The 20,349-nt window shown below is 50.6% G+C and overlaps 1 protein-coding gene across 1 annotated transcript in view; it reads left to right on the top strand.

The window, feature by feature from the left end:
* The window catches only part of PITPNM3 (PITPNM family member 3), a 73,954-nt gene that overhangs the window by 4,400 nt on the left and 49,205 nt on the right, over positions 1–20,349 (top strand). The window contains exons 2-3 of the mRNA XM_014533716.1: positions 540–666; positions 10,004–10,111. Of these exons, the coding sequence (XP_014389202.1) occupies positions 540–666; positions 10,004–10,111 (235 nt within the window). The remainder of the gene's footprint in view (positions 1–539; positions 667–10,003; positions 10,112–20,349) is intronic.

Below are 20,349 nucleotides of genomic sequence, written 5' to 3'. Positions count from 1 at the left end.
CCCCCAACCCTCCACTCTCCGGAGGTTGGGCGTGCCATGGGACTGGCTCCGGCCAGTGAAATGCGCGCAGCACTGCGCCTCCTGCGGGAAGGAGCATCTCTGACCGGGTGTGACTCTGTGCTCTCCTCTCCGGCTGCAGCAGGCTTTGGGGTCTCCTTCTGAGATGATGGCATCACAAGGTGGCCGCCATGAACAAGCCCCCCTCCAACCAGTGTGTGTGAGCGAGAAACCAGCCATTGTTGTCTTAGGCAGCTGAGATCATGTGTTAACACGGGGAAACTTACCTCATGCTTCCCGATGCACCGTGGCACCTTGACCCTCCCCTAACTGCCTCGGGCTCCGTTTTAGGGCGTAGAAAACGGGCACACTTGTTGCCCCCCGGGGCGCTATCTCAGAAAGGTACGGGCTGAAATGAAACCGTGGCCGTGGGAGGGCTCTGTGGGGTCTGAGCACCAGCGGGGAGAGGGCAGGGACATGCCGGACACCCACGGACCCTGGGTCCAGGGCCGCCCGGTTTACCTCCTTCGTGCTGGTCTCAGGCTTGGTTAACTGGTGTGTTCCCTTTGGCAGGTGGCCCCACCCCGGGCGGCGGTGCCCCCTGGCACCTTCGAAATGTCCTCAGCGACTCAGTGGAGAGCTCAGATGATGAATTCTTTGATGCAAGAGGTGAGTGAACCGCGTGCTCCCATCATTGCTGGCTGATCTTTCTGGAAGCCCCAAGAAGGAATCTCTGTTGGTGGTTATATCTCTCCCCACTCAGACACTCAGTTCCATTCTTCATACTCAGTCTGGGGGCCCCCGAGGGCTGGGGTTCAGCTTTTACTCACTCACTCACTCACTCACTCACTCACTCACTCTTTGAGATACTTGCTGAGTCCCTCGGATATCCCAGGCATGGCCACGCCCCCACCAAGCTTACAGTCTAGTGCAGCGGTTCTCAACCTGTGGGTCGCGACCCCTTTGGCAGTCGTACGACCCTTTCACAGGGGTCGTCTAAGACCATCCTGCATATCAGATATTTACATTATGATTCATAACAGTAGCAACATGACAGTTATGAAGTAGCAACGAAAATAATTTTATGTTTGGGTCACAACATGAGGAACTGTATTTAAAGGGCCAGAAGGTTGAGAACCACTGGTCTAGTGGGAGAGGCAAGCATTGAACAGTTTCACAAAGGGAAATGCAATCAGAATGGGGAATAATGACACTGAGGAAAAGTATCAGCTGTTAATTCAGAGTGAGGACAGGGGCACCTAACTCGGTTAGGGCTGGGGGGTCGTTAACATCCTCTCTGCAGAACTGAGGGAAGGAGGAGGCTAGGTGAGCAGTGGGACAAGGACCCTCTAGGCAGGACACCGTAGGTATGATGGGGCTGAAGCAGGAAAGATGGGGCATTCTGGGAACTGAAGGGGGTCCTCATGGCAGGGAGGTAGCGAGCCAGGGGAAGAGGAGAGAAGACGCTGCCTGAGACCCAGTAAGTGGCTTATAGGATTAGCCCAGGGCTGGGAGGGAAACCAAAATGAGGTAGGGACCTGTTAGAAGCCTGTTGCAGCTGTTCAGAGGAGAGACAATGGTGGGCAGGATGTCAGGTGGTTACCCAGGGCTGAGTGCATGGCCAGCACACAGGACATAGCCAGGGGCATTCTGTAAGCCAGAATGGAAGAATAAGCAGCTTTGCAAAAACTGGATAAGAGGGCACCGAATGAGGTGGGCACTTCAGGCAGAGGGATCAGCCTGAGCAAGGGCTGGGAGGGCAGGCGTAAGGACCAGCGGGAGGCAGTGTCTGTCTGGAATTCAGGAGAGAGGACCCTCGCAGGTGTGCTCACGGGCGCTGTGTGCGAGTGGGCGGAACGAACAAGGGCCTCTTCTCTGGCCCAGGGGGCTCCCCACTTCTCATTTGCCTGGCGTGGGAAGTCACCATACTTGGGGGGTTAACTGCCTTCTGAGGCAGAGCCAACTGTGAAATGCCTGGCAAAATGGGGTCTTGAAGGGGAAACAGACTGTGCTGGGAAGACCTCTGGGCCCAGAGCAGCACACTCGGGGCACGGGCTCACCCATGCCATTACTTTGTTTGTGATCGTGGGCAAGTCTTTCCCCTTCTCTGGGCCTCAGTTTCCCTATTAGCTCTGCCCCTCGGGAAACGGAGGATACCCAGTCCAGGTGATTTTCGGGAAGCACAGCTGGGTGGTGGGATGCTGTCTGGCTCCAGCCTCCCTCATGCTGGGCTCTAGGCAGAGAACCCTCTCCCTGATGCCAACCCTAAACCAGCCCATTTGGGGCTCATTTCCTGTCTCCCATTGGAGCCGAGTTCCTCCATAGCAACTAAGCTGCAGTGTGACAACAATGGCTTCAATATTTTGATGCTTGTAGCACATTTATTTAAAATATTTTTGGAATGCCTCAGGGCTCGCATTCCCAGATGACAAGGATGGCTTGCTGCAGAGGCATCACCTTCATCCTTCGGGGCCCTGCTCACCTGCTTTCCCTGCGAGCAGCTGTGGACACGTCTGCTCTCCTCCCTGCTGACCGCTGCCTCCTTCAGCTCCCCGTCCTCCCCTCCCAGGACCTCTCCGCTCAGTCTGCGGTTCCCAAATTGGTCTCATCTTTCACCCCTCTCTCATTGGAGGCCCCTCCATCTCCATCTCTTCCTCCGCTCTCCCCACTCGTCTTTCCTTCTCTTTACGACCCCAGAATTCCAGACTCTCTGTCTCTTTGCTGGTTCCCCACCTCTCGGCACTCCCCACCAGCCTCGTGTCTCTGCTCCCTCCCCCATCGCCCTTGCAGAGCACCCCTAGCCCTCAGCCACAGGAACGGCTTCCACAGGTCAGAGAATCCTCTTTAGTTCTGAGTTGCCACCTCCCCGCCTTCCTGTCTGCTCTGTGTGGACTCCCTGGACAAGGCCTCTGCATGTTTCCTTGGTTTAAGGCAGTAGGAGGTGAAGCCATCCTTCTTCTCTGCTCCCAGGAGCTGGTCCAGGCCCCACCTGGCCTGCCCTCTCGGCATATGGGCCAGGCCATGGGTGTCCAGCTTCCTGGGCATTCCTGGAAGGGCCATTTCCCTGGCCTCCTTTCTCCAGCTAGGCTGAGCCCTGACCCTGACCTGAGGGTGGTCTCTATCCCCACCTGAGCAGGCCCTGCATCCTGTTGCCTCGGCGTTCCCACTCCAGCCTTCGTGAGACTGTATTGGCAGGTGTCAGCACTGAACAGGCCCCTGGGACACCAGGTCCTCCTCCTCCTCAGTGCATGATGGGGAAACTGAGGCCAGACCATGGAAGGGACCTCCCAAGATCACACACCAGGGTGGGGATGAAGGGGCTGGAACCCAGGAGTTGAATGGCCAGGTCAGGCCTTTTTCTTTGACTTGTTACTGCAATATGGGCTTTTCCCTTCCTTCCTTCCTTAAGCTCCAGCCCTTGGCCCAGTGCTGGGTTACCAGGTGGGATGAGAGACCCTCACTGCTCATGGTCTAGTAGCAGAGGGGAGGCTCTTGGGCTCTGGGGCTCTGGTGTATATATGGAAGGCATAGGAGGGATTGGGGTTGGTCAGGCAGGAGTGTGGAGCCCTCTGGGTCTATAACAGCTCTGGGGCAGCATGCTGGCTCCTTAGGCCAAGGCAGCAGCCCTGGGGCTGGGGGTGGCTGATGCCCCTGATTGGATGCTGTCTCTCTCTCCCTCTCTGAAATCAACAAAAATATATTTTTAAAAAAACTGATCAGGATACGGAGGAACTGGAAAGTTCAAACTCAAAAGCCCGAGGGCCCCCCAGCTCTGACAGGGCCTGGGTTTCAGGCACATCCCCTCACTCTGCCCTCCAACCTTGGTGGACCAGGCCATGGCTCCCCAGATGTCCTTTCACTGTATGGGCAGGACAGGGAGTGGCCGCTGGTCTGGTCTGGAGCCTAGATCCCATCGGCCACACAGAGTCAGAGAGAACAGGAGCCAGAAATCAGACTCATTCATCCACTCTTCCAAGTTTACTAGTATCTGCCCATCAAGCACCAGGTGGGATTCCAGGGGTAAGTAGGTCCTGTCCCAGCCCCCTGGAGCCTGCACTTTAGTGCTGATGGGCGGTGGTGGTAAGACAATATACAAGCATGTAGATTATATTGATAATTCGCATAAATAAAATAACATAAAGGAACAGACACCTCACCAAAAAATATGCATGAATGACAAAAAAATGAAAATATGCTCAACATCATTAGTCATTAAATGCAACTAAAACCATGAGATACCACTACACACCTATTATGACAGCTCATTAAAACAACTGATCAGGCCCAGCTGGTGTAGCTCAGTGGCTGAGCATCGACCTGTGAACCAGGAGGTCATGGTTTGATTCCCAGTCAGGACACATTCCTCAGGTTGTAGGTTCGATCCCCAATAGGGGATGTGCAGGAGGCAGCAGATCAATGATTCTTTCTCATCATTGATGTTTCCGTCTCTCTCTCTCTCTCTCCCTGAAATCAACAAAAATATATTTTAAAAAAATTGATCAGGATACGGAGGAACTGGAACGTTCAAACTCTGCTGATGGGAGTGGATAATGGTGCAACCATTTTAGAAAGTGGACTGCAACTTCTTAAAAAGTCAATCAAAGTGAACTGCCCCATGAGCCCGCCCTTCCAATCCTAGGTAATTGACCCAAGAGGAAAGCATGCATCTTTCACCTGGGACAGGGCCATGAGTGCTTATAGCGGCTTCATTTGTTATAGCTCTGAACCAAAGACAACTCAAATGTACATCAGGGGGCGACTAGATAAACGTTCATGCAATGAAATGCTACTCGGCTGTAAGAGGGAATGAACCACGGATACACACACCACGTGGGTGAATCTCAAATATAAGCAAGCTGAGTAAAAGGAGTCAGATGGAGAAAGTACATATTGTATGATTCCATTTATATAAAACTCTAGAAAATGCAAACAAATCGGTAGTGACGGGAGCAGATCAGTGGTTGCCTGGGGCAGGAAGGAGGGCTAAAAAGGGACAGGAGAAAACTTCTGAGGGCGATGGGTACACATTCACTGTCTCCATTGGGGTGATGGTTCCACAGGTGTGTCCACATGTCAAAAATTATCAAGTTGTACATTCTACTTTTTATCTGAATTAGGCAGCATCCCAACTAGTAAATGATAGAGAGGTTCTCCCTCAAATTGTACATTTTAAATGTGTAGACTTAACTAAATGTCACTACATCTCAGTAATACTGTTTAAATAATGAGGGAACTCCCTCCAATATAACACAAGGGAGTGTGACACAGTGACTGGTTGATGGTAAGAAGCCTTCAAATATGGCCATGAGCTGCGAACTGAATAACAAGAAATGAACCATGTGAGTATCTGGGGGAACAGTGTTCTGGGCAGTGGGAACAGCCAGCGCGAAGCTTTTACCGGAAGAATGAGCAGAAAGGCGTGTGTGCCAAGAGTGAGCAAGGGGGTGCCCACTTAGTGTTGTCAGTCCGCTGCCCCAGTAGGAGGCGGGAGAGCAGGCTTGACCTAGTAGCCTCAGGACATGTGCACGAGGAGTTTACATGGGCAAGATAATTCCATGAAAATTCCAAAGACAGGGAGGCAACATTGGGCATATAAGACATTTATGGACAAAGGAGAAGGTTGGAGGATGGGGGGACAGGGTATTAGGTTTCAGAAGCGAGAATGGGCCATTTGCAGGGAGTGGAAGGAGGTGGACCGCACATGGCGGGCACATCCTTGCCAAATGACTCAGAGATAATGGGGCACTGGGTATCTAGCTAACAGGCCCCCTGTTTACCACACTTAATGCCAGTTAGGCTAAGGTGACACCCTAAACTCGCCTTCCCAAAGCAGGCTTGTCTGTCTGAATCTCTCGGGCAGGAAAGGGGGGTGGGTCGAAGGTTCTGTCTGAGTTTTGTTTAACAGTTTAAAATCAATATTCCGAAAAGCAGCTTCAGCTTCACGGTGGCAGAATTTGGGTCCTTTCAGCTGCAGTGAAGAGAGAGTAGGGGTGATGGCCGCGGGTGAGGGAATGGAGCTGGTGTCAAACAGCTCTAGGGAGGGGTAGCGATCTTGTCTCCCGGAGGCCCAGAGCAATGCTCATCCAGGTCCTTGGAAAAACTGACATCGTGGGCCCGATGCAAAGGGTGATGCTCGGTGTTGGACTGGCCAACTGCAGAAGGGGACACGCCCTCGATCCATGAGCGGGAGGTGACCTCTTCCTGGTGTGGGGCAAGGAGATTTCCTGCTCTGAAGGCCCCTGGATCCCGCAGAAACAGGCCTGGGAGGAAGAAAGGCTTTCCTTCCGGCACCGGAGGTTGTGCTTAAAGGGGTATATCCAGGCTTTGGTCAGGGTTGGAGTCAGTCTGGGGTCCAGGCCAGGTTTGTGGTGCCTCTGGATGGGATTCAGCCTGACACCTAGTCTGGGCAGGGACGGGCTCAGTTGGAGTGACATAGATGCAGACACTGTGTCCACACCGGAGGCCACCGGGGATGAGAATTGGTGTGCAGGGAACACTCACCAGAAGCCGAAAAGCAAAATCAATAAGCAGGACATTTATCCAGAGAAGCCATTTGTGGCCTCTCTGGGCCCTGATGGGAGGCACGTACCACAGTGAGGGGAAGTAGAGCGGAGACCTGGAGCTCAGATTTGCCTGAATGACTCCGAAAGGAGCAATCTTGTGTGTGTGTGTGTGTGTGTGTGTGTGTGTGTGTGTTCTCACTGCCTCTCAGGGAACATAGTGAGAATCTGAAGGCTGAGTGTTGAGAGCAGGGGACAGAGAAGGGAGGGTGGGGAGCAGCTGGAGAGACAGGGATGTGGTGGAGGAGCAGGGAGCCCAAGGAAGTCAGGGAAAAGATGAGAAGCAGAGGGAGAGAGAGCAAGGGAGACCCAGAGAAGGTTGAGAGTGACACACACACACACACACAAACCAGAGAGAGTTGAAAGAGAGACAGTGACTCAGAAGGAGAGAGAGAAGACCAGAGAAAGCACGACAGACCTGCATGGGCAGAGAGTTCCTGAGGGGCAGGACCCAGAGAAAGAAAGAGAAACCCAGAGAGTGAGAGCGATCAAGACAGAGACATCTTCCCAGAGAGAAGAGAGAGAGACAGGTGCTGGGATAAAGAGAGAGGAAGAGCAAAGAGTATGGAGCGTGATTGAGGTCGACCCAGAGAGAGGGACAGAGGTGGCCGAGAGCACTGGGAGCCTGAGAGGCACAGAGAAATGCAAGGACCAAGAGGGACAGAGATCAATGGAAGGGATCTGGCAAGATCAGATCTGAGTGGGACAGATCTGAGTCATAGAGGAACACGGTGGGAGTTGGAGAGGAAGACACATCTACTAGAAAGACAGACAAAAGACCAAAAGGGCAAGATGGAGGAGGGCCATGCACAAAACTAGGAAGAGAGGAAAGAGGCCGAGGATGGTGCAGAAGTGGGCATGCTCCGACCTCAGAGCCTGGGAGAACCCTCGGGTTCTGATAGCCTCATACACACCCCAGGAATAGGGCTTGCACATTGTAGGAAAAACGAGAGCTAAGATGTGTAAGCACCTACTGCATACCGGGCACTGGACCAGGACCCCCAGCATGCTCATCTCCTGCACCAGAGTTATTTATTTATTTATTTATTTCATAAATTAGGGTAGAGGTCATGTCACACTGCACACAGTAGGTGCTCAGGAGTCCACTCATTGTAGAAGGAATGCTCGAATGAACAAGTGGGCAACGGAGAGCCAGGAGACACAGCACTCTCAGTGGGGTACCGGCTGATTACCCCCTCTGGGTCTGGGGCAGGGTCACAGGGGCAGAGCACAGCATATGTGGGGAATGTTGGGGCATACACCACATCCTCTGGGGTGGAGGTGATGATGGACCATCATCTTCATGTGCTGATACCCACTGCTGTGCTCTTATTGTGTAAACACTTCACCTTCATGGTCTCATTTAAGCCTCACGGCAATCCTATGGCATAGCCGTGACTGGGATGTCATTTTATAGATGAAGAAACTGAGGCTCAGAAAGCTACATTATTGTCAAAGGGCATATATCTAGCAGGATTGGAAGGAGTCAACATAACACTGAACTGAGCTCTTACCCCTTGGTGTCCTCCTTCCCCCAGAGTGATTCTACCTGATGTTTGTTCACAGCATTTTGGCTTGTGAAGCTTTTGCAAATGTAGTATGTCATTGTCCTCATGGCAGCTTGCTAGGCAGAGTTGTAAAACTAGAGTTGTTGTTCCCATTTAAGGGAAAAAACACAGGAGAAGCTGAGGGATGTATGCAAAGCACAGGCTCACATAGCACTCTCTGGACTGGGACCCGGTCAGGGCTCTTCCCAGAGCACAGTGCTGCTAAGAGGTGTACACTGCTGCCCGGATGGAACACACCACACTGAGTAAATTGTCTGGTGTGAGTGGTGCCTGGCTGGAGTATTGGGCAGCCAATACAGGATGCCCATGGCAGGCCATCGGTAAGACAAGATTTTAGGACTCTTAAAAAAATGTTCTTATTGATTTTAGAGAGAGAGAAAGGGAGAGGGAGAGAGCGATAGAAATATCAATAAGAGAGAAACATCAATTGGCTGCCTCCAACATGCCCCCCACTGGGGATCAGGCCTACAACCTGGGCATGTGCCCTGACCTGGAATTGAACCAGCAACTCTTGGTGCATGGGTCAATGTTCAATCACTGAGCAACACCAGCTGGGAAGATTTAAGGACTCTTGAAATAGTATATTTAGGTTTCAATTCTGGCTTTCGACAGTGATATTGGGCAAATTCCTGAACTACTCCATGCCTAAAATGGAGATGATAATAATTGTACTTTTTTAGCATTTTATGAAAATTAAGTGAATTAATATTTTAAAAGCACCTATAATAATCTCAGTGCATAGTAAGGATTTGATGTGTTGTTAAAGCAATCAAATAAATCAAATAACTCAGGAATCATCATCACCACCATCATGATCCAGACCCCAGCCAGACATGGGTCCTAGATTACTGAGTTCTAGGGGATTTCAGAACTCTGGACAGCGCCCCAAGCTTCAGATCCACCATATTGGTCCCACCTGCTCTGTAAAGTTCTTTGGCAGTGAAATGGGTCTCGTCCCTTTATTTTTGGTTATCTTGAGCTTGAGGATTCTCCTCACCACTCTTTAATGTCTATTCCACAAGGGAGGACACAAAGCTCTTTACCAGGAAGGCCCTTCAAAGAGAGAGGGCGGCCACTTCTGTGGGTTTGTTCTTGAGGAAATGCCCCTTTCTGGGATGAGGGACTACATCAGATGTGTGGGACAAAGGGCCCTGTATTCAGTGTGATTAGGGAATGTGGCCCCATCGATTTCTCTCAGAGTAATCACCAAGCTCAGACTGGGAAAGAGCAAAGATACAGACAGGGTTGAGGGGAGGACTAGGGATGAGGAATGAAGGCATTAATAAGTTCATAAAGTTACGACGTGGGCTAAGGGTTCTACACAGCTCAAGGCTTGCTTAGAGCAGAAATCTTCTGCTCTTCCAGTTACTCTAGAGCTGCCCCTGCCCCACTCAAATCCAGGTCCACTCAAATACTGATGGCAACTCACTTCTCATGTGAAGAAATGGCCGTGATATCGCTCGCTTATGACCACCCTCTATGCACCGAGGCCTTTACACCCATTATCTCGGTTAGTCCTCACAACAGCTCTGTGAGTGAGACTTCCTGTCCCATGTTACTGATGGAAAAACTGAAGCTCAGAAGGCAAGTCACTGACCCAAAGAAAAACTGCTAGCGGTGGCAAGGACCCCCTCCACCCCCAAGCACACTTCCTTTCAAGAAATATCTCTCGTAGGACTAGAAATGGAGCCTTCTGTGGGTTTTCAGCCTCTCTCCTGACTTTCTTTGGATGAAAAATTCCTGAATGCCTTGTACCTGTCATAACTACAGACACTTCAAGTCAAAGGAAGGCATAAGTACTCCTTCAGATATAAGCTCCTGTCAGGACTACCTGTACCCTGCCCTCCCTGCTCATGCACATCTCTGCTTCTTCCACAGAGGAGGTGGCTGAAGGGAAGAATGCCATTCTCATCGGGATGAGCCAGTGGAATTCGAATGACCTGGTGGAGCAGATGGAGACCATGGGCAAACTGGAGGAGCATCAAGGTGAGATTCTGCTTCTCTCACGACCAGGGTGTGTACATATGTACATTGCAGGGCGGGTCGAAGTGCTAGGACTTGGGTCTTCTATCTGTCTGGGCACCTCCCCTCTCTGAGCCTGTGAGCCCTGAATTCTGTGACCTGCAGGAACCCTCGTGGAGACTTTTGTGGGGTTTTCTGCAGCAGAGAAGTTCCAGGGTCTTTCACAGAGCGTCCTTTGTCCCCAGGAGAATGGGTAACTGAGGGCAGGTGGCAGGGTCCAAGCTCTTTGGACTGCCAGGCCAGGCTGGAAGGGTGCTGGAATCTGTTTGGTAAACTAAGATAGCACCTGGAGGGGCCTTTGAGAGGGAACAGGGCAAAGGGGCAGGAGCTGGAGCCTTAAGTTTTGGGCTGAGTTGTTGAAGACAGAGTTGTGGCTGGGAATTAATCCAGGAGGCTTTTTATGGAGACGAGTTTTGACCAGAAGATTAATCAGCAGACAAAGCAGCCATATCCTTTTAGGCATCCATCCATCTGTCCATTAGACCACATTGCGTTGCTAACAGAATGTTTGTTAAAAATCTACTGTGTGTAAAGTGCTTATAGGAGGGACCAAAGGTGACTCAAGCGAGGCCCCTGGCTTGTGATGTGTCTCACAGTGTAAGTCAAGACCTAAGGGAGTCGGACTTAAGTGGAAGGTTGTTGGGCCCAGAGGTGAGAGGCAGGAATTTAGGAAGGAGGCAGGAGATGGCGGCTCAATGAAGCTATGGACCAGGCTTTGAAAGGCAAGTGGAGGATGTAGCAGAGGCGGTCATAACATCTGAGATGACATATGGGGAAACCGAGGCTCAGAGAGGAGCTGTATATGATTAAGGTGGGACTAGTGTGAGGCTCCCACCTATCCCAGATGTAGGTGCTAACCCCCGTATTTGTCATCCTGAGGCCAGTTCTTTCTCTCCCTCCTCCCCACCCCCTATATCACTCCTTCTATTTCCCCTCTTCCTCATCTCCTCTTTTCTTTCTCTCCTGGTCCTGTAATGCCTTAGTCATGGTCTGGGCCAGAGCTGCTTGCCCGGGAAGGCCATCCTATCAGGAGCTGTTCGGGGAGATGCGCTGGCCCAGCCCAAAAGAAAAACACATCTTGCTGCTGGCCGTCTCGGTGATGGCTGACTTGCCTGAGCTTCTGCGCCTTTCCTTACCTCATCCTGCCCCCTTGGTTTTGAGCCTTCCCCTGGCAAAGGGCCCATCCCGAGGAATGGACAGGCCTGGGGTGATGGTTTTATTAGACAAGTGAAGAAACCCAAGGCTCAGAGAAGCCCTGTCTTGCCCAAGGTCCTCCAAGTTGGTGGCAGCATCACACTCAGATCTCTAGTCTCTTGATTCCCAGACCAGGGTTTCACCTCCCAGATAGGACTGAGGCCATGAAGCCCAGAGTCTTAAAGGAAAGCCCCACCCCTCGGCCGCTGTCACCGTCCTAGGAAGGCAGGCTCTGCGTCTGATTGTCAAGGCCAGCCCAGGGCCAGCTTCCGGTCTTCACAGGCACACATTTGCAGATGGACCCTCGGCTGCTCTTTCCTTCACCTGGGGGACCCTGCAGGCGGCCCACAAGAGGTCATGGGCTCCAGGTGCTTCCCCAGGACAATGCTTGGTAGCTACAAAAAGACAACCCAGACTTGTACTCACCACCCACCTGGCCACCCATGTCCCACCACCAGCCTCACTTGTCTGCCAAAAGATATGTGACTCAGACACAGTGTGAGCTAAGGAGTGGGTGAGCGAGAGGCAGTGCGGCTGGGAGGGCAGGAGAGAAGGAAGCAGAGGGAGATTGGTGGGAGAGGCGGCGACTGCAGCTCTGGAATCTAAGAGGTCTGGGGTTTGAACCTTGGCCCTGCCGGTCTGTGGCTTTGTGGCCAGGGAAAGTCACATCACCACTCTGAGCCTCGCTTCTTCCTCTGCAGAGCGGGGCTAGTACAAAAGCTGTGAGGATTAAACGAGCTAATACTTGCAGCGTGCATTCAGTAACAGGTCATGAGCACGCTGGAAGCGGGGAGAAGAGTGAAAGATGGTGCACAGGTACCACGCTCACCGACGCTTCATGGTACTCAGGAGAGGCTGAATTAGGGGCAGTGCTTGATTGCGTTGAGAATTGATGCTGTCTCCTCCCAGCACAGATGGGGAGCAGGAGGGCGAGAGAGAAGAGGAGGAGAGGAAGAGGGAGCCAGCCGTGTTTCCAGCTCCTTCCGAGTCTCATTCCCCAGGAGACTCCTAATGTGAATTCCCACAACACGACAGAACACACACATTAATTTCATTCATTTCAACAGTCATTTATGGAGCCACGACGGGCTCGACCCTGGGCTAGAAGTGGGGGAAATCAACAGGAGCAGGCTGGCGTTGCCACTCTCTGAGGAGCTCACAGCAGAGAGGAAAACTATGCAATTAAACAGGCTGGGGAGGGGGCCTTAGGAGAGGCTCCGCGGGAAAGGCTAATATCAAAATCGGTGGCACAGATAGACCTCTACTCCTGCCTCCTTCAAACATCCTTCCCTGAAACATGGTTGTGTGTCTCTGCTGGGCCCGAGTGTCTCCCGGATCTTGGACGGTTTACATGCTCAACTTACAGCTCTGCGTTTCCATGCTGGTGAGTGGTGCCGATTTAGACCCCACACCCACCGGTGGCAGAAGCTGAGGGTCTTCATTACTCATGTGTGACTTTTTCCTGCTTCGCTGTCTGTGAATGGTTTCCGTGCTGCTCCCCCTAAGGAGCGTTGTGTTTCTAAGTACCTTTATGGATGGAGCAGCGCTGCCACAATCCCTGCTGTGCAGGGGGCCCACTTTACTGCCTCACCAGCTCCCACAGGCTGAGGCCCAGTTTGTGGAGTTGACGGTGCGGTTTTCAGCCTCTAGTCCCCGAGCCTCTGTCCATCTGAGCTTTCCGTGGGCCTCCTCCAGGCTGGCTTCCGCTTTCGTCTCCGCATTGTAGCTCCCTTGTTGTTTCTGGCACTTCTGTATGATCCATTCTTTATTTTGAGCTTGGTTCTATATGGACATTTTTTTTGGTAATATATTGCCCAGTCTATATGTTTTTTAATGAAGGGGATCCTTCAGCATCAGTTCAGTTCACTTTATTTATTATTATTACTATTTTTATAATGGCATGCATCGCTATTTTTATTCATCATTTTTAATTGGGTAAAATATACATAATATAAAACTTACCATTTTAACATTTTTAAGTGTACAGTGTCGTGGCATTAAGTATATTCATATAGTTGTGCAACTATAAACCGTTCCTGTCCAGAACTTTTTCATCATCCCAAACTGAAACCCTGTACCCATTAAACACGAACTCTCCATTCCCTACTTCCTGCCCCCCCCCCACTCCCCCGCCAGCCCCTGCTTCCACCATTCTGCAATCTGGCTCTATGAATTTTACTACCCTAGGGACCTCGGGTAAGTGCCATCATGCAGTGTTTGTCTTTTTATGTCTGGTTTGTTTCACTTAGCATCATGTCCTCCAAGTTCATCCCTGTGGTAGCATGTGTCAGAATTTCTTTCCTTTTTCAGGCTGAATGATATCCCATTGTATGTTTCTACCATAATTTTTTTCCCCAGTCACCTGCTGGTGAACATGTTTCCACCTTTAGCTATTGTGAATAATGCTTCTATGAACATTGGTGAACAAATAATCACCTTATTTCTTGAACACATTTTCATTGTAAACAAAAAAGCACAAAGAAAACCAAAGTCTCCCTTATCGACTTCTTCCCATCACAGACCTCACTGCAGGCTTTATCAGTGCGGAGGGGATCTCTATAGAGAGAGATCCTATCATCTGTTATTGCTGCCACTTAATTTTCATTTTCACTTCATAGTTGATCTATGTCAGGTGGTCATAATAATCTGGCCACTCAGTGTATATTCAACTCATTCTTTTTACTTGTACTATAGCATCATCTACAATAGATGGACCATCATTTACTTGACCATTCTGTAGTGATAGACATGGGAATGTTTCATTATTTTAAAAAAGCTGCCCTGGTCAGTGTGGTTCAGTTGGTTGAGCGTCGTCCAGTGCATGGCAAGGTCGCCAGTTCGATTCCTAGTCGGGGCACACACACACACACACACACACACACACACACACACACACACACTGACATGGTTGAAAGCATAAGCATCCACAGCTGTCATAGATACTGCCGAAAAGTTTCCATAAAGACTGTGCAAATTTATATTCATACCAGCAGTGGATTAGGTTAGCCATTTCTCCACAGTGTTACCAGACTTGATCTTATCAACTGAAAGGTTTTGCCTGATTAATGGGTGAAGAGATTTTGTTGTTTTCTTTTGTCCTTCCTTGATTGCTAGTGAGATCGATCATCTTTTCATAAATGTGTTGACCAAAGCTATTTTCTTTTTTCTGAATTTCTTAAACATGCTTCCCCCGCCCCCTCATCTTCTATTAGATTACTTGTCTTTTTCTTATTGTTTTTTAGGAGTCCTTTATATATAATCTGGGTATAAATTATTTGAAATATTTGCCTCTTAAATCATGCCACTTGGCTGAATTTTCTTAGTAGGGCTCATGGTTTGTCAGTTTTCTGATGTCCTATCATTCACAAATCTTAATGGTTATATCCTTGCCAATATTTACACTGCTTGCTTTTTTTTTTTTTAAATTGCATTGCACAGGATCTCCAGATAGCTGCTGAGTAACAGGAATGATAGCAGACTTTCTTGTTTGATCCTGACTATAATGCTGTCATCTCCTCCTCCTCCACTACCTTCTCCTCCTCCCCCTGCTCCTCCTCCCCCTGCTCCTCCTCCTCCTCCTCCTGCGCTTCCTTCAGTTAAGCACAGTGAGGTATGACTTACATTCCGTAACATTCACCCTCTTTATTGTATAGGTCTCACTGCTGCTTCTTCATGATTTTCTCTTGGATTTACTTCCTCTTTTCACTAGAATATCACCTCAGATGGGAACTGTGATTGAAACTTTACACGTCCTTGCATTTCTTTTATTTTAAAATATGTTTTTATTGATTTTAGACAGAGGGGAAGGTAGAGGGAGAGAAACATCAAAATCGATCAGCTGCCTCCTGCATGCCCCCTGCTGGGGATCAAGCCTGCAGTCAGGGCATGTGCCTTGACCAGGAATGGATCCTGTGACCTCCTGGTGCCTGTGTGGAAGCTCAACCTCTGAGCTACACCAGCCGGGCAGGGCAAGTCCTTGCATTTCTAAACATGTCTATATTTTGCGTTCTCATGAATACGAATTTGCCTGTGTTCATAATCATGTTCCCAACCACCTTTAAAGATAATCCTCACGGCCTCCTTGCATTTAGTGTTGTTGGTGAGAAGTCTGAGGCAAATTTGTGGGTAAACTGATTTTTTTTCTCTCCTTGAAGCTTTACGTTTTAAAATATTTATTCTTTTTCTGGAGTCACAGACAGTGCTTGTGGGTGAGGCTTTGTAGTGTGTCATGCCTGCGCTTGCTATGCTATTTCTTCATTACTGTGATGTTTTCTTTTTATTTCTTCAAGTGTTGCTTTATGTTTTCTCGCTCCAAATTTTATGTTAGACAGACACTGGGATCATGTCTCAACTTGCTCTTTTTCTTCTTATGTCTTAACTAGAGGCCTGATGCATGAAATTCGTGCACATAGGGGAGGTCCCTCAACCCGGCCTGTGCCCTCTCGCAGTCTGGGAGCCCTCAGAGGATGTCCAACTGATGGCTTATCAGTCGGACATCCTTAGCACTGCCGAGGCTCCTGCCACCACCATTGCCTGAGCATCTGCCTCCTGATGGTCAGTGCGCATCATAGCGACCAGTCATTCCGCCATTTGGTTGATTTGCATATTAGCCTTTTATTATATAGGATCCTAGCTGGGTTCTGGAACTATTCCTCCAGTCTAACCTGACAAACTGCTCATCAACTTTCTCTTCCCCCACTGCTCCCATTCTTCTGGTCAGCAGTTCTGTGGAGGGTTTTTGTTTGTTTATTTGTTTTTGTAAATATGTTTTTATTAATTTTTAGAGAGAAAGAGAGAGGAAGGGAGAGGAATAGAGAGAAAGAAACATCCGTGAGAGAGAAACGTCATCGACTGGCTGCACACCCCACACTGGGGATTGAGCCCACAACTGGGCATGTGCCCTGACCAGGAATCGAACCTTGACCTCCTGGTTCACGGTCAATGTTCAACCACTGAGCAACACTGGCCAGGCTACAGTTGATTTTTGTACATCGATTTTGTATCCTGAACCCTTGCTGCACTCATTTATTATATATTTTTGGAGGGATTCCTTAGGATTTTCTATATAGAAGATCATGTCATCTCCAAATAGGGGTGGTTTTACTTCTTCTCTTCCAATCTGGGTGCCTTTTATTTCCTTTATTTACCTGGTTTTCCGGGCTAGATCCTTTGGTATAATATTGAATAGAAATGGGGAGAGCCAACATCTTGTCTTATTCCTGATCTTAGGGGGAATGTTTTCAGTCTTTCACCATTAAATACTCTTAGCTGTGGGTTTTTGTAGTCATCCTCTATCTGGTTGAGGATGTTTCCTCTTATTATGAGTCCATTGAGTGCTTTTATCATGAAAGCGTGTTGGATGTTGCCAAATGCTTTTTTTCTGCGTCTGTTGAGATGATCACGTGGTTTTTTGTCCTTCAGTCTATTAATATGATGCATTGCATTGATTGATTTTGAACAACCTGGCATTCCTGGGATAAATTCCACTTGGCCTTTGCCAGGTCAGTAATCTTTTATGCTCTGGGTTTACATCTCTCTTCCAGATAATTTATGCTAACAGCCCAACGAGCTGTCACTTATGGGACTATTTACAATCCCCTGACTCTAGTTGATGCCCTTGTGTCTAGATATTTGGTTCTCAAAGAGTGGTCCCTGGGCCAACAGCATTAGCATCACTTAGAAACGTGTCACAAATGTCAAGCTTGGAGCCCCGTCCCAGCCTTACTGAATTAGAAACTCCGTGAGTGGGGCCCAGCATCTGTTTCAGCGATCCCTTTAGGTGATTCTGGTGCCGGCTAAACCTTGACCACCACTCATTATTATGACGCTAGGTTGGTTCAAATGGATCCATTTCTCCACAGGCCCTGCCTTCTGTTCTGGAGTTGGATATCGTCTAAAATGTCAAGCTTGGAGCCCCATCCCAGCCTTACTGAATTAGAAACTCCGTGAGTGGGGCCCAGCGTCTGTTTCAGCGATCCCTTTAGGTGATTCTGGTGCCAGCTAAATCTTGACCACCATTCATTATTATGACGCTAGGTTGGTTCAAGGAATCCATGGATCCATTTCTCCACAGGCCCTGCCTTCTGTCCTGGAGTTGGATATCGTCTGTCCACATGGTTGGTTTTCCTTTCATACCCAGCAGTCTTTGCACGTGTGCTCCACTTTGTATTTGCGGCTCCCCCTTATCTATCTCTGAGGAATGCAATGTCTGTTTACTGCACCCTGCTGGCCTCTAATTGTTGGGGGTGGAGGTGGGGAGAAAATGCTGCTGGATGAGGTGACCCATTTGCTTCTGATTTGTTCAGCCTTCCAGGGCGTCCTGTCCCTCAAACATTCATCCCTCCTCACCCCTGGGGACAAAGGGCCCTGCCTGGAACAACCAAGGGTTGGGGGAAGGACTGCAGACCTTGGCTCCTCTACCCTGGAAGCCCAGACAGTGGCAAGAGCAGGAGGCTCCTGTAGTTCCCACCTGTGGGCCAGTTGTTCCTTCCAGCTGCCCCGTTCTGCCTGCCACAGGCCTTCCTTCGAGGGATTGCCGCTATGGTTTCCTGTCTCCCGAGTTGGCTTTATGGGCATTTGCCCTCGGCAGTCACACAAGGCTCCCTACTTCACAGGGTCTCACACTGGCGTTGATGCTCTGCTGTTGCCATCGTAAAATTTTAAATAGTTTTTAACAAGGGCCCCACATGTTTGTTTGTTTTTTATGGTCACTGCAAATTATGTAGCCAGTCCCTCCCTCCCTCCATCATATCTCTCTGCCTTCTGCCTTTGGGCGATGCCTTACAATTTCTGGCCTGCCGAGGACAGCCCTTGTTATTTCACAGTGCCGCTAAAGATTAATTCGTAGAAAATCTGTAATGTCATTTTCTAGGGCTTTGGGGCAGGAGAAAAAGGCTGGATCGCGTTGCCAGTTTACCGTCTCTATCCAACCCTACTGGATGCTTCTAAAATATGAACCCGGAGATGTCATTCTGCTGGGGAGTTGGCAGGCCTTTGTTGCCTGCAGAATGAAGTCTAACTCCCCAGCCCGGCGTGGCAGGCCATCCTAACCCCTCCTTCTTCGAATCATTATAATTGTCCGGGGACAGTAAGGTCGCCATCACTACAAGAATCAAGCAGCCCAGGAGGGATACTATCAAGGGCCTGTCCCATCTGACTCTGGTATTCACGACTTCCGGGCCACACCTCTCCTCCTCTTCATTCACCCTGTGTTCCAGCCAGTTGCCCGGGGGGTTGCTTGCTGACCCTCGAGCCCACTTGAGCTATTCTGTCTCCTGCCTTCACCTGCTTTTCTCCGAGTTCATCTCTAGCTCTCGCAATCCCATGCACCTCCTCCGGGAGCCTCCCTGATAGCACAGCCGCTCCCAGACCTGCTCCTTGGTGCCCGGCACGGGTTGGGGGGCTGTCCGTGCAGCGCTGACCAGTCTGCTTACCGGTGGGCCTTTCGGGGGTGTGCTTCGCCTCTCTTTCTGAGCCTGAGTGCTGAGGGACCCACATGCATTCGTGCATTCTCTGCCCACTTATGTGTTCAGTGCACACACACTGCTCCTCACTCTGTCAGACTCTGTGCCCGTCAACGTTGGCACAGACTTAGAAATAGACGACTTAGAAATGGACAACTTAGAAATAGACTCAGAATTGACCGACTCCCACACTCGGGGTGGGGCAGTTACAGTCCAGGAAGCAAATTGCTCTAACGAGAGTGGAAGCAAAAGACAGAAGGATCAAAGAGGACATGGGCTCGAGCTGAGACAGGAGGAGTTAAGGAAGCCTTTCTGGGCTCGGGGCCGGCCCACGAGGGCACAGCAGGCAGAGGGCACAGCAAGTGCAGGGATGTGAGGGAGGTATGAGAAGGCAGGGGGATATGGGGAACCACCTCCTGCAGAGTTCATCTTGACTGAAGTTGGGGTGCAAGGTGTTGGGCTGGGGGATGGTGTAAAGGGTGGGAGGTCAGGGAGAAGAGGTGGAGCGGGAGAGCTGGGGGTCAGGCCTTGAATGTCAGGCGAGGAGAGGGTTCTTCTCAGGAGCACCCCTGGGGACCCACAGAGCAGTGTAAGCAGGGGGGTGAGGAGCCATTTGTTTTAGAAAGATCATTCTGGAAGCCAGTGTAGAAGATCGTAGCAGGGGCCAGGGCATGAGTGCAGCGGGCGTTGTGATGGCCCAGGTGAGAGGTAATGAGCGTGAACCTTGACCTTGCAACTCAGCAGAGGCTCAGGGTTGGGGACACTCTGAGCAGGGAGGCAGCATATGGGTCAGCCCTGCTCCACGGGCCCAGTTACCAGGCTGGGCCAGAGCCTGGTTGGGGGTCAGCTGCTCCCATCCCTGCTCCGTGGAGGCTGCCAGCGCGTTCGGGAGTATCAGGAGGGGCATTCCCAGTGTCTTCTCCCCCATCTGTCCCATCAGGCCCATCTGAACTCCCCCAGCGGCACCCAACCCTCCCCTTAGAGGAGGAAGACACCCCTGTTTTAGGCGTTCGGTGAAAGCCTTCTGCTCTTAGCCACAAGGTCCATTCTCCTGCTCTTGGGTCGCTGGGTTTGTCGGAAGGGCCTGGGAAGAGGGAACATAAAATCGCTCAGGGAGCCATTGGAGCAGGTGATGTGGCTCCCACGTGTGGGCCTGTGGGGTTGGGACAGGCAGGATGAGCCGGGCTGAGCCTGGGGCGGGCGACCAGGGCCCTGCCCCCAGTTCCCAGCCCTTTCTGTGTAGCTGAACTGGCAGCTCCCGCCTATGAAGAAAGCTCCAGCTGAGGCAGGGCTGTGGGGCCCAGGGCCCTGGAAAGCTGCGGGCCAGTGGGGTCTCATTTAGCCAGCTGCACATTTGATTAATCACCCTCGTCCTGGGAGCCTGCTAATCTGGAAGCTGGCTTTGTAGCTGACTCCTCTGCTCACTCGCTGGTGGGTGGAGGGAGCTGGAGCCTGGGCTGGTGCTGGGGCTGAGACAGGAGCTGTGGCAGGGGCTATGGCTGGGACTGGGGCAGGGGCTGGGGCTGTGGCAGGGGCTGTGGCTGG

Source organism: Myotis brandtii, unplaced genomic scaffold (genome assembly GCF_000412655.1).
Source record: "Myotis brandtii unplaced genomic scaffold, ASM41265v1 scaffold1223, whole genome shotgun sequence".
Lineage (NCBI taxonomy): Eukaryota > Metazoa > Chordata > Mammalia > Chiroptera > Vespertilionidae > Myotis > Myotis brandtii.
This window is presented reverse-complemented; position numbering and strand designations above follow the sequence as displayed.